Below are 13,652 nucleotides of genomic sequence, written 5' to 3' on the forward strand. Positions count from 1 at the left end.
ATAAAATAATTGGAGCCATGTCTATTTATAGATACATATGTGTACATATAAGATACGTAAGTACATGAGTTTCTTTTAAGTATATTGAATAAATGTAAATAGACTGAAATAACTGAATGGAGATTGAAATATGGCTCTTCCTCCAAAGTGTTGGTTTTCCTGGATCAAACATCTAGCTATGCTTATGCTGACTGTATGTTATCAGTTCATTCAGGAAAAACCTTGTTAGGCAAAAATGAGCAGCATCTGGAGTGCTGCAGGGAGGGCAATGCTACCACTGGTTCTATCTGTCAGTCAGGACCTGATACTCACCTGGATTGGCTTTCCTTACTTATCACACAGCTCCCATTTACCACAGGAGCACTGAGTACCCCAGGAGCTGGCTACCCCGTCTGTGTGAGTCTTTGTGGCTCCTCTGTCTGACATTTAAGAGGCCTGAGAAAGCCAAACAAGTGTGTTGTGAGAGTTTGCTCAGCAGGCCATCACACCTTGCTTCTGATATAACTTGATCCTCAAATGGATTACCACCTTTTGGAAGACTATGAAACGAAAAATGCCACTGATTGTTTCCTAAATGGTAGGATTTATTTTAATACTCACATACAACTGAACAAGGCAAGCTATTTACACAAAACATTAAGTACAAAAAATATAATACAATTTATCTGTACATAAACATAGGATTCTTTTAGTTTCCACAAAATGTTGGCAGAGAGATGATGAGTGAGATGGGGAGTTTTAGGAAGGGAGTAGTGCTCTTGGCAAAATGCAGGACCATTTTGTGACTTCATTGTTAAAAGAGACAAAGAAGGCAGAGACACATATACTGGGAATGCACCAAGGGCAGTGATAGAAGCTGACATTTCCACTGTTGTAATAACTGCATGTTTCACTTTATTAATGTGTTTGCTTAGACAGGTGTGAGCTGGTTTCAGTTGATTCGTTGGGCAGTGCCCCTGCCCACCCCTGTTTTGAACTTGCATAATTGGTTCCATGAAAGACAGAGTGAGTTCCCTGCCTGGGTTGACACAATCAGGGTCTTAAACTGGTTGCTGAAAACAAGATTATCTGCCAGGTATCATTAAGTACAATCTGAGGCAAGGGCCTAGCCAGCTCTCAGGGAGAACATAAAACCAGTGGGTTAATATAAAAACAGAAAGATGATGACTGCAGGAAAACTACCAATGCATGTGTCTAGTGAGAGTTCAGGGGAAATACTGATGGCCAACCATAAGGACTGAATTGTGTGGGTTGTGCAGTGTTTCAGGGAGAAAAATACCCACCAGCCAGAAGCATTTCCGCACAGAAGCAAGTAACTGTTTTCACAGGTAAGTGATGGGGAAATGCAGAGCTATTTCCCTTTGAAACAACTTTGTAGTAACTAATATATATTGCCTTTGAAGTTTTAATTTTAAGATCAGTAACAGTCTAACTTTACCAAGGGCTGAAGTTGGCCTATTTCAACGAATGAGCAATCCTAAGCAGTGTTATTTCTAACACAAAACAGACTAGGAGGCAGAGCAGGTGTGAAGCTAAACCAAGTCAGGTAGCATGATTTGGTCACAGGCTTTGCAGAATCTTACACTGGGACAAGCTGGTGTGTCTTATTAACAGATGAGGTGAGCATCATGGTGATTCAGTGGTTGGAGGCTTCTGCTGTGGATGCTTCTAAGCCAGATCTTCAAGCTGATTTTAGGCCACAGTCGCAGTGTAAGTGATCAGCGGGTCAACTTCAGTGTAGAAGACACTGCTAATGTTTTAAACCCAAGTAAAAAGTAACAATTTTATGAACTTGTTGAGCAGTTCTAATATTGGTTTTAAAATAGGACAAAACAACACACATAATTTTCTAGGTGATTCTCATTCCACACTCTGTGTCACTGTTAGTAGCCTGCATGTTTCTCTTGTACTTGATGAACAAAAGAAACACACCTTGACTTCTGCAGATACCAAGTGTTCTCTCCTACTGCAGGACAGGATCTATCTAGCACATTTCCATGAACATGTAAAAACTAAAGCAATCTCAGTTTCTTGCAGGCTGGAGTAGGTCACCTCATCTGGATACAGCACACCCTTGACCCTACTCTGAGAGCAAAACCACACTCGAACATGAGTTTTCTGTTCCTGAGTTCAAAGAGACGCACAATCGTATTTTCCTCAAAGTGTTTTCAACTGACACTTGGCTTCTAATTGGAACAATCAATAAACAGGAGGAACAACGGCACATAGCATATAAAAGGCACTAGCAACTTTGTACAGGAAAGCCAATGTCTTCTGCAGATAGTAAGCCTCCTTTCTTGTTTTGATGGATGGAAGAACAGTTTCTGTTTATCAGAGCCTAGGCTTTTTGTAATGCTTGTATTTATCTAACATTGAAACCATTGGGTATTACATTACCAAGAAACAAAGCAGGGGAAGATGATGATTATGGCTGACATACTGGTCTCAGGTTCTGAAGGGGTGGAGATTATCCTGCCTGATTTATATTTTAGTAATTTCCATTACTGCATTTCTCTTCTGACCCCAAGACTAGTTTAGTTACCTGTAAGTGTCTCTCCAGTAAAACATGTCTGCTTGCGGACAGAGTTAATATAGGCTCTGTTCATGGATAATAAGCTTAAATGGCAGAACATCATCTTTCAAAGAGATCATGTTTGGGGCTAGGCTTCCATTATGAACTATACCATTTGTATCAGTCTCTGAGTTTGGCATCCAAAGAGGCTGCACATTCTTTACAGTCTGAAATATTTTAAGAGACAGGTCTCCATCTCTGATGCTTCAGCAACATGTATCAAATTACTGATAATCCAACTTTATGATGTGAATGCAACTTTAATGGAAACCCACAAGAAGAGTGACTTTTGCAACTTCTGTCAATAGTTCAACATTGTATACTATCCACAGGGCTTCAGTTTCCCAAAGGGAACAGTAGCAAACTAGAAAGCAACACATTTCCTTCTTTTCATGAAATTATCCAGAGAAACTACCTGAAGGTTTTGGCTTAATATTTATAGAGCTGGGAAATGTCCTTATGTCATTTTAATTAATGATAACGACTGAAAAGATAAGCTGGAGAGATAAACGATCTCGCGGTCTGGACATTAATCTCCCACACAGTGATGCATCTCTTAGGTCAACAAGAACATTAGCTTGGCTTTCCCCATTTCATATGCATTTCTCAAAGAAGCTGAGTACTCAAAGTATTGTTTAGTAGCTGATAATAGATAATATTAAATATCCATGGGTAACAACAGGTTTTGAAATATTGGCAATAATGTATCAATAGAAGCCTGTAGATAGGTGCTCCCGGAAGTAGCAAAGGTGTAGGAATGAATGGATGAACTGGGCATGTCCAATACCATCTTTAGACTCTAAAAAAACAGCAGACAGTTTGCAAAAGAGCTGATCTAAGGTTACTGTTGTGAAACCTCTGTGGAAACTGAGTTTTTGAGCAAGGAGACTCAGATATAACCTGAGATCAATCTAACACTGACATGGTTCACTGTATCGCCCACTGGTACATGGCATCTGGTCTTTCTAGTTGGAGCTCCCAAACTGTTTTTTGAGACAGTAATGCTGAACTTAGTGGACTGTAAAGTGTGATTTAAAGCATCAATGACCTACTAAAGAGTCTAGGGTACATCAAAGTTAAGAAAGTTGAAAAATTGGAGGAAAATTGATGAGGAATTTAGCTTGACCTGTTGGGGAAATATTTGTGGTTTATTCTAAAAGCAAGAAAATTCAGAAAAGAAGCATGTGGATGCATGCAACTTCAAATACTAGTAGGCTGTATTTAGACAAAATGACACAGAGCAAACCTGAATCATCTTTAAGATAACATCTCTTGAGCTATTCAAGCACACAATCACATAGCCCTTAGGTATAATCTCCTTGATGAGAAATTGCTGACCGTATCGAAGGCAAGACCTGAGTCTATCAAAGATTCAGGTGGAAGATTTGCTGATACAAGTGTCAGTCAGCACTGGTGATTTTCATGCCTCTGTAGATAAGTAAAGAGATAATGATTCCTTTGCTTAAGACTCGTGAACTTGGGACATTTGATTATGGAAATATCCAAATGTCAGAACCTCAGAACTTGGTTGTTTGCCAGACCCTTGCTAGGGACCATGCAGAACACTGAGTAGAGAGTAGCATGACCCTCACCTTCCCATGTCACATCCCACATTTGTCTCTTTCTCTTCAGTGTTACCTAGAGTGAACTGGATCTGTATCAAATAATGTGGATTGGTCCTTCCTAGTGGCAGAGGCATCTCTATGGAAGATGTCTTCACAATCATTCACTGTTTATAGCTTCTTTTCAATCCCTTTAGTGTCTCTGTCACTCTACCATGTACACAAGAAACCCTCTTCTCTTCCTTCAAGATCCATGTTAATTCTAGGTAAAATCTACTTTAATATTCATTTTGATGTATCCAATAGGACCAGGATGTTTAGGTACCATTACTAAGCTTTAAGGGGCAGAGGCATAAAGATGCCTAGCTTGCCTTGGCAAGTTCTGAAGAGAACATATAGAACTATGATAACAGGCTGTGTGTGTGTGTGTGTGTGTGTGTGTGTGTGTGTGTGTGTGTGAAGCAGAGCTTCACCCAATGTCCCAGCGTTCCTTTGGACTCACCAAGTTAGCATTAGTCGGTGGTGACAGAGCTCAGAGCTCAAAAAAAAAAAAAAGCCCTAGGGCATTTGAAAGCATCTCAGGCTGTGACCTGTGCAAAGATTCTATTCTTTCTGCAGAATGTCAGCACATAGCAGGATTGATGAGGGTCTGATCAGCGAGAGGGCCACAAACAACATCGGGATCAACTTCCAATGGATGTCAGTGTGTGAATAAAGCCAGTTTCTTAATGAAAACCAGCCAAGCTTGAACCTCAACTCTAGAAAATAAGCTGATCAATGTCATTTGACAACAGGTTTATCCAGATGTAGCTTAACAATAGTAATTCCTCTGTGTGTTCTTTGAATCAAAGGGGAAAAGGAAAGAAAGAATAGAGGGAAAGAAAGAATAAAGGACAGGGAGAAGGGCTAGAAGGAAGGAAGGAAGAAGTATAGGGAAGGAAGGAAATGAAAACAGCAGTCTGGAATTTAAAACATGACCCATGCATTGCAGTCTAACCCAAACTGATAGTCCACAGGTAGAGCAGATCCACTCTGAAAAAGATGTTCCAAAGTGGATGGTAGATCCTTTTCATACCACAGAGGTGTGTGTGTGTGTGTGTGTGTGTGTGTGTGTGTGTGTGTGTAAGAAAGAGAGGGAGAGAGGGGAGGAGTGGAGGAGATGTGCTAATGAGATATCTAGAGAGTGGTAGGCAAGACAGCAGGAGCAACAACAGTATGCCTCCAGAAAAAAAGTAGTGAAACCAGAATACATACACATAGCATTCTAAGCAATTTTTCCAGTTGTTTGGCTAAATAAGAGCAAAGGCCTGGTGGTTGTGTGTGTGTGTAAATTTGAGTAGAGAAGCAGAGAACCTAAAATGAGGCTTTTAAAAAGCAAAACTAATGTCAGAAAACTGTCTTATTTTGACTATGAAAACTCTAGGGTGGGGTTACAGTCTGATAAAGGTAAGACTGGAGGTCACTTAGAAAGTATTTCCTATCAAGTTCTGAAATATTTCACCCTTCTTCCCAGGGGAAAGAAAATGTCCTTTTAAGTTAGGGAAACAGTCAAGAAGCAAGATTATTTTTAAAACAAGAAAATTTAGTGCTGCTCAAGGAGGATTAATTCTTTTCTTAAAAGAAAGTAATGAGATGAATTGAGGCACCCAATAAAAATCCACCCAGGGAACAATGAATAAATCATGTGAAACACTCTTTCTGTTGAGTGTGGGTTTGAGAAGTGCGTGTGCAATGGAGGCTACACTGTAGAAGTGTGTGAAATGCCACCTGATGTCTCACTGGGATATTCCCAGATGCCATTTCCTCACGATCTGACACATCTCCCAGAGCCCATCTGCTGTTTTAATTTCAATTTTAACACAGAATATGTCTGAAAAGTATGTTTATAGGAGAACAGTTTGTGATTAATCGGAGGATTTGGGGGAACATTTTCTGAGATTGCTTCTTTATATCTGGTAAGGAAAAACATAAACTCAATATTAAAACCCTGTGATCTTCAACTCCCCATGCTATACATTTGCATAGGCGTGAAAGTTATTTATCCCAAAGAACACATATGAATGCCTACTCAGGTCTTTATCATAGCTGCCAGTGATAGAGACAAACTGTTTTGTCTTTGCCTTTAAAAAGCATTAAATCAGTTCCTACATACTCTGTATCAGGTGTTAATGAGTCTCCTTTACTCCTGTGAGGAGCTCAAGAGTGACCTCAGAACACTCAACCGCCACAGCAGAGAGCAGAGGGATCACTACAGCCTTGACCTAGCCCATTACCTCTCAGGGTTCCCCTCGACTGCTGCTGCCTTGGAGCAGAAGGCTCCACAGGAAGGCAGCACCAGGTAAAGATACCAGGGCCTCTCGCTCCTCTGGCCTGGGGCAACAGGGGACAAACAGGACCGTGGTATTGGAACTATCCCCGCAGTGTGCCTGCGCTGAGCTCCAGAGGGATAGCTTTACACACCTTTAATGCTCTAGATAGGGGCCCGTTGCTGCACATCATCCACGTTAGCTACATCAAAGATGCTGAATACAAAAAAAAAAAGAAAAATAAAAGCTTGCCATTAAACATCAGTTCAGCCAACACACACACACATACACTCACACACAAATGAAAATAAAAAAGGAGCTTTCAGTTACATCAGTTCATTCAACATTGCATAACACAAAAAATTTTAAAAAGTAGCTTTCAATGACAGTTTGGTACTTTCAATATTTTCCATAATTGGCATCATAAATGTTGAAGATTTTTTTTCTGCAGGGAGGGAGGAAGGGGTATGTAGTCTACCCAAATGCTAAGAGTGGCTCTTCGGCACATTGCTACTACCCAGGCAAATGGCCTTCAAGCCCACGGCATGGCACGGAGCTCCCTGGGATGCAATGGAATCCGAAAGTCAGAGTAAGGCCAGTTTCACTGCAAGCTGCAAAATCGCTGCTGTGTGTCTCACTGTCTGTTCTCTGTTTCATGTGTTCACCGAACAGTGATGACAGCCATTGCCCAGACTATAGCAGAAGGTCTCAGAGTACCAGGACTAGGCAGGTCCAAGGTAGGTGGAATCCTTGGGCTTTCCTGGGCAGGAATCGCTCCAAGTGCAAACAAGCTGTTTCCCACCGAGCCACCCAGACTGGAAGAGGTGGCTGGAGTCATATCTTTGCTCTATGAATAACTGTGGACCCTGTGGGATGGGAGAGGGGTCTCTCAAATAAAGTGCCTGGTTTATTTTTTGTTTGTTTGTCTTATTTTGTTTTGGTTTGCAAATTAAAACATCATGATACTCTATACTCAAAAGCATGAATATGCTACATTTTTGAAGACACTTTTTAACATGGTTGGCACATTTATGAAATAAAACTCATGAAAACAATAGACCAGATAGAGTTTGAGATGAATACAATACAAAACTTCATACCATGGCTCACTTTGCCACAATCAAATGTTTGCAACAGACCAGATTTTCACAACAGCACACTTAGGTGTTTAAGGGTGTGCACTTTTTTTTTTTTATAGCAATGGGAAAGTCCTGGCTTGAGATGCACTTGAAATGAATCTACACATAGCCTCTGAAGCCTCAGAAATATGGGCAGTCATGGAGCACAGCTTTGAGGAGCAGAGAGTTTACAAGGAGCCAAAAGCATAATAGCTGCTAGTATTCATCATAATTGTTGAGATCTGTAAAGTAGGCGTTGGAATAGGTCTTCCCAGTGAGATGAGGGTTGAAGTATTTGTTTCTCTCCTCTAGGATCAAGTTGTTCTTGTTAAATGCCTGTAAAATATGTTTGAAAAAGATTTAGAGTGCTCAGTAAATAGTGTTTCAAAGGAATAAAAGTGGGAGATGCTGTGTTGACTTTGAACTCCCTCCGAAAGCTCTACTAGTTTAGAAAGTATCTTCTCATTTACTGCCTCCTCAGCTCATTTGCCTCAAGAAGACTTGGCTAATAACTGGATGAAGTTGGCTGTCTTAAGCAGCATCTGGCCTATTTCAGCACTTTAATCAGAAAGGAACCGAGGGAGGAAGGATCAGAAATCTAAAGTCTGAATTTCTAGAAAACCTCTAAGTCTAAGACTCATGCAGATTTATGTGCACTGCCCAACTTATCATCCATTTCCAGCGATACAATGATGTGCATCTAGACTTCCACAGAGAGCTACATTTAATTTTACTAATTCTTTGAAAATTTTATGAATGTATTTTAATCATATTCAACTTCCATTCCATCCTATTCTCTCAGATCGATTCCTACACTTTGAACTCTTATCTTAATACCCTATTTTAAAATTTTTTAAACAAATAATCTAATGACTTTGATTTATGCTGCCTATATACTCCTGGGTATGGGACCATCCACTGGAGCATGGACCAGGGGCCACACCCTTAAAGAAATCAGTCTTCTGGCCAAAGAAGCCATCAGCATCTATCAAAGACTTTATAGAACTTTTTGAGCAAGTGCATCTGACTCAGATACCTTAATCTCTTTTCATTCTACACTCACTGTAAGGTGTCTGCTGTGGCCATCTGTGATTAAAGTCACATGCAACTTCAAAGAGGTAAATTGTACCAGGTAGAGAGTAAATGCTGAGAAGACAAAGAGAAGGATGAAACTGGGTAGGCAGCAGCTAACTTCAGGCAGTCAAACAAAGTTATTGTAGGAGCTATTGCAGACTAGGCAGGCATCTACACACCTTTTCACTCTTGGCAGTAACATTTCTAATATCACCTGAAAATAGGGCAATACACCCGAGGTGGCCACCCAGTTCAGTTTCCCACTTCTACCTGAAGTAGCAAGGCCACAGGCATGCTGACATGTTGGCATCAAGTTTCGTGGGTTTTGCTGTTTTGTTTCAAAAACTGGTAGCTCAGGATTTCTCCCAACACTATAGCTCATTTCTGATAGACTATGAATGAGTCCTCCATTTATGACTTTTTCCTTAATCCATCAATCATCTTTTTAAAAAGAGTTTGTTTTAAAATTTATACAACTTAAAAAAAAATCACACATGAAATATGATACTTGCTCTCCCTTTCCCCCATTCTAACACCCAATATTTTTCTTTCCTAACTTCATTTTTTTAAAAATAAAGTTCAGTTAAAGCTGCCCATGTGTTCATGGGGTAGGACCATCTACCGGAAGATGGGAAACCCATCTTATAGACCATATCCTCAGTAAAGAGTGATTCTCCCTCTCCCAGCAACCATGCCCTACCAGGAACTCCTCTGTGTAAGGCAGGACCTGGAGAGCATCTATGCCCCCTTTGTGCTGGGATTCTGTCTGCCTTGAGCTTGTGCAGGTAGTCATAGTGCCTATGACATCATGATTGTGACAGCCATCTCATATTCAGAAGTCAGCACTTTACAGCACTCCCCCCATCCTCCTGCTCTTACGTTAATTTTGCCTCCTATTCCACAATGTTCCCTAACTCTTGGTGTGGTATGCAATATATACTCTCATAAAAGGGATATCATTTCAAAGTCAGCCGTCACAGCAGGCAGAGGCTATGCCAATGTTTGCTAAGAATTTTAAGGGAAACAATTCACTCAACAATAATACAGAAGTTTAGTCAGTTTTGGTTTAGGAGAATTCCCTTCATGAGCATAGAAAATAACAGAAGATGGGTTCAGTAGACGAAAGCCTCCTTGTGCTTCTAGCTCTATTCTGACCTCGTGTGCAAACAAAGTAAAACAGAAGCTGCCATGCTGGCCCTCAAGTAAGGTAATGTGCATACCTCACAGCAACACCGAGGTATGCCCCACCACACACATTTTACATAAAAGTATGCCAAGGTTGAATGGAGGTCAGGTCTTTTCCTGAAATGGACATGGACATCTGAAGGCCGTATGTGGTTACTTTATTACTGTTCATTTAGTCATTTGGTCCTTGGTTGAAGGCACTTTTTGGAAAGACCGCTCTCCAAAGGCAAGAAGCACAAATCCAGCAGAGATAGACACTATCCAAGGCTAACTATTTGCTGGCATTTTATATGTCATTGTTTTCTTTTTAAAACTATTCCATATGATTCCCTGTACTCTGCCGAAGGTTTGGTTATGAGTCTTAGTATCTACTTTGAAACTCTGCCAGGTAGAGTCTTTCAGATGTCTTCTGTTGTAGACTCCTGTCATACCTTCAATGCACATCCCATTTGTCTTTCTAAATGAGGACTGAGCATCATGCCCCGTGTCTGCTTTCTTGATTATCTTCTTTAGGTGTATAGATTTCATTATGTTTATCATATCTTGTAAGTCTCTATATAAGCGAGTATATACTGTGTTTGTCTTTCTCCTTCTGGGATACTTCACTCAGAATGATCTTTTCTAGATCCCACCATATGAAAGAAGGGGAGTTAGTATGATGTGGAAAGGATAGGAGCTCCACAAGGACCAAATATATCTGGGCACAGGGGTCTTTTCTGAGACTGACACTCAACCAAAGACCATGAGTGGATATAACCTAGAACCTCTGCTTGGATGTGGCCCATGGTATCTCAGTAACCAATTGGTTTTTTTCTAGTAAGGGGAACAGGGACTATTTCTGACAGGAACTCAAGGGCAGGCTCTTTGACCTCCCCACCCTCCAAGGGAGGAGCAGTACTGTTAGGCCACAGAGGAGGACTTTGCAGCCAGTCCTGAAGATACCTGACAAAACAGAGTCATATGAAAGGGGAGGAGGTCCTCCCCTATCAGTGGACTTGGAAAGGGGCAGGGAGGAGATGAGGGAGGGAGGGTGGGATTGAGGAGGGAATGAGGGAGCAGGATACAGCTGGGATACAGAATTAACAAAATGTAACTAATAAGAAAAATAAAAAAAAAACTATTCCAACAGGAATAGACAAATAAGAAAATAAACCTCCAAAGACCCTCTCTCTGCCCCCCAAGAATATCTAGCCAGTACTTTTAGACTTCCTACAACTACCACAGGGGGTACTCCAACACCTACAGGCTGTCTATACTCACCAGAGAGCACCCACCCAAAACCCAAAGGTCTGGGGTGCCTGGGCTCTGTCCATCATCAGTGCCACCACCCTGCCTTGTTTGCAGCTCCAGTCACCCGCACTTATGACCCACCTGGCTGCAGCTGTTCCTGCAGATTCCTTACCTTGATGGCTTCCACAGAGTCATACTTGTCCAGTTTGTTGATGTGGTTAGTGATGCTGCTGTTGAGAGCAGCAGGAGAGACGGGGTGGATGACAGTTGCGTCATGGGACTGCTGCTGGTAACGCTGGCAGTAGGTGTAGACAAGCAGGGTAAGGAGGCAGCCGAGGATGGAGCTGCTGAGCCCCACGGCCATCATGTGGAACATGTTGAATTCTGTGGAATAGGGCCAGTGTTATACAGCTGAGAAAAGCATGCTATTTGACTCATAAAGTGCCCAAGACAAAAGGAGGTGCTGCATATCAAGAGGAACAGATGTCACAATAGTTTGTAGCCTAGTTCAGATTAGTGTTCTCATAGATTACAACCATTTCTTCAAGCCATGTGAACATTGTTGGTACTGCAAGTGAAATACATTTGCTTTTCCCTGAAGCCCTCAGAGAGCCTTCAAGAGCACAGTGACCACTGGCCTGTGTGTTTTCTGTGGAAAGTATGTCTGTGGACCTTAACAGACTGAGCATACATCTCTCCAGCAAGGCTGAAGCCTATGAATGATAATTCACTTGGGGCTCTGGATTGCTGCACTCCCATTAGGCTATTTCCTCCTCTCTGTTTTATTTTATTTAAAAGGTTTTGTATTTACATGAATTCTGATGTTGTCGATTGTGTTTTGTAAATAGAAATTTTGTTCAATACTAGAAACTTTTGAAGATTATGAAGGAAATAGAAATGTTCCTTTTTTCTCAAATAACTATTGTAGCTAGTATTGGCTTTGTCTTTCTCATGATAGTGCAGACTTGGTTCTTCCTTCTCTCTCTCCCTCCCTCCTTCTTTTCCTCTCTACCTCTCTCCTCCCTCCCTCCCTCCATACCTTTCTCCCTCCCTCCATTCCTTCCTTTCTCTCTCTCCCTGACTTGTATATTAGCCTGTGGATCACTTTTTTAAACTTGCATTTAGGTGACCTTATAAAAAATGTCTTACTCTAAGAAATAAAGGTTTCATGCTAAAGGGAGCAAATATAATCTTTTACCTGAACATGAATGAATCATCTTGTGACCCTTTGTGTGTTTACTAGGCACCCATTTTCTTTGAGTTTTTCTCTTGAATTATGGGGAATAAATATTAAAAAGTGAGCTTCAATGATGTCTATCTCGAGAACAGGAGTGGTTTGATTGGCATCCTAGCAACACATCAAGAGTTACTAAATGCCTAAGAAACAACCATCTGGAAACCTCCCTCATTGTTGGGAAAACACTGCTGTTGAAGTTCCCAACCTTCCTGCAGCACTCAGAGCAGAACTAAGTGAGAGTCCCATCAAGCAGAATGTGGCCCCCTTTCTCCCACTATGCCCAGGCACTAAGAGGACTAACTTCACCCAGGTTGTTAACCTCATGTCCTCACAGCTCAGCAAGCATTGTTAGGACCACTGCTGCCTCTCATGTGTGTCACCAGTGCATGCAAAATCACTTAGTGGTTTCCCACAGTCTGTAAACCCCAGAACCCAGTAGGACCTTGGGGGAACTACTGAGCATCAGAATGGACACAGAGAGACATCCCTGACTGTAAAGGAAGCACTTGGGAGCACTAAGGAAGACATGTAGATGTGCCTGCAACCCCAGGACCTGGCATCCTTTCTGGGAATCTGCAGAACCACCTTCCCTGTTGTCTGTGCCTGTTCCTGACACCTGCCACTCAGCAGAAGTTCCACCCCAGCACCCTCCCAGGTCTGACACCTGTCAGAAGATTACTTCCTACTAGTCACCAATGGACATTGGACACTGGGGCCTTAGGGCTCTATCAGAATCCCCATCCCCACCCCAAGTCCCAGGTCAGGGAGCCCTGGAGGGCAGGGGGAGCTGAGCCAGGCATGTCTTTAGGGCTGTGCTACATGGTAGAGGTTAAAGATCTCTCAAATGCCCTCTGATCCTGAGTTTTCCCTTGTACCTGGACACTATGTTCTAAGAACTCAGATACTGTGAGATTAGCCTCCCTTGTTGGTTTACTGTCAGCAATGATCTGTTGAGCGCACATTTCTAGATGTACTGAGATTCTAAGCAGGTAGCACAGTTCCTGCCATAGAAGTCCACAGCGGGGGGGGGGGGGGGCAAGATGGCGGCGCCGGGAGGACTCTCATTCTGAGCAGCAGCAGCAGGATCAGCACAGTGACCAGTAATCAGAACTCGCGGCCATAAAACACAGTCATTGTGTTTCCCAGGTGAGAGGATACCCCACGGTGGGGGATTCAATCAGCTTTTAACTCACCCGGTTAAACCATGGAAGAGATCCCGGTTCCGCCAGACGCTTGGCTGCCGGCTGCCAGCCCCAGCCCCAGCCCCAGCCCAGAGCCACAAGCCAGTGTTTCTGGTCATGGTCCCAGACTGAACCGTGCTCACCACACTATCAGAGACTGGAATTTTCAGTAGAGAGATAACCCCAG

At 42.2% G+C, this 13,652-nt stretch overlaps 1 protein-coding gene across 6 annotated transcripts in view; it reads right to left on the reverse strand.

The window, feature by feature from the left end:
* Positions 1-563: 563 nt before the first annotated feature.
* Positions 564-13,652, reverse strand: part of Sema5a (semaphorin 5A) — a 470,503-nt gene continuing 457,414 nt past the window's right edge. For all 6 annotated transcript variants that reach the window (XM_060380391.1, XM_060380386.1, XM_060380389.1 and 3 more), the window contains 2 exons: positions 11,220-11,431; positions 564-7,894 (listed from right to left, as the gene is read on the reverse strand). In XM_060380391.1, the coding sequence (XP_060236374.1) occupies positions 7,775-7,894; positions 11,220-11,431 (332 nt within the window). In that variant the 3' untranslated portion in view covers positions 564-7,774. The remainder of the gene's footprint in view (positions 7,895-11,219; positions 11,432-13,652) is intronic.

The sequence above is a fragment of the Meriones unguiculatus genome, chromosome 3 (genome assembly GCF_030254825.1).
Source record: "Meriones unguiculatus strain TT.TT164.6M chromosome 3, Bangor_MerUng_6.1, whole genome shotgun sequence".
Taxonomy (NCBI): Eukaryota; Metazoa; Chordata; class Mammalia; order Rodentia; family Muridae; genus Meriones; species Meriones unguiculatus.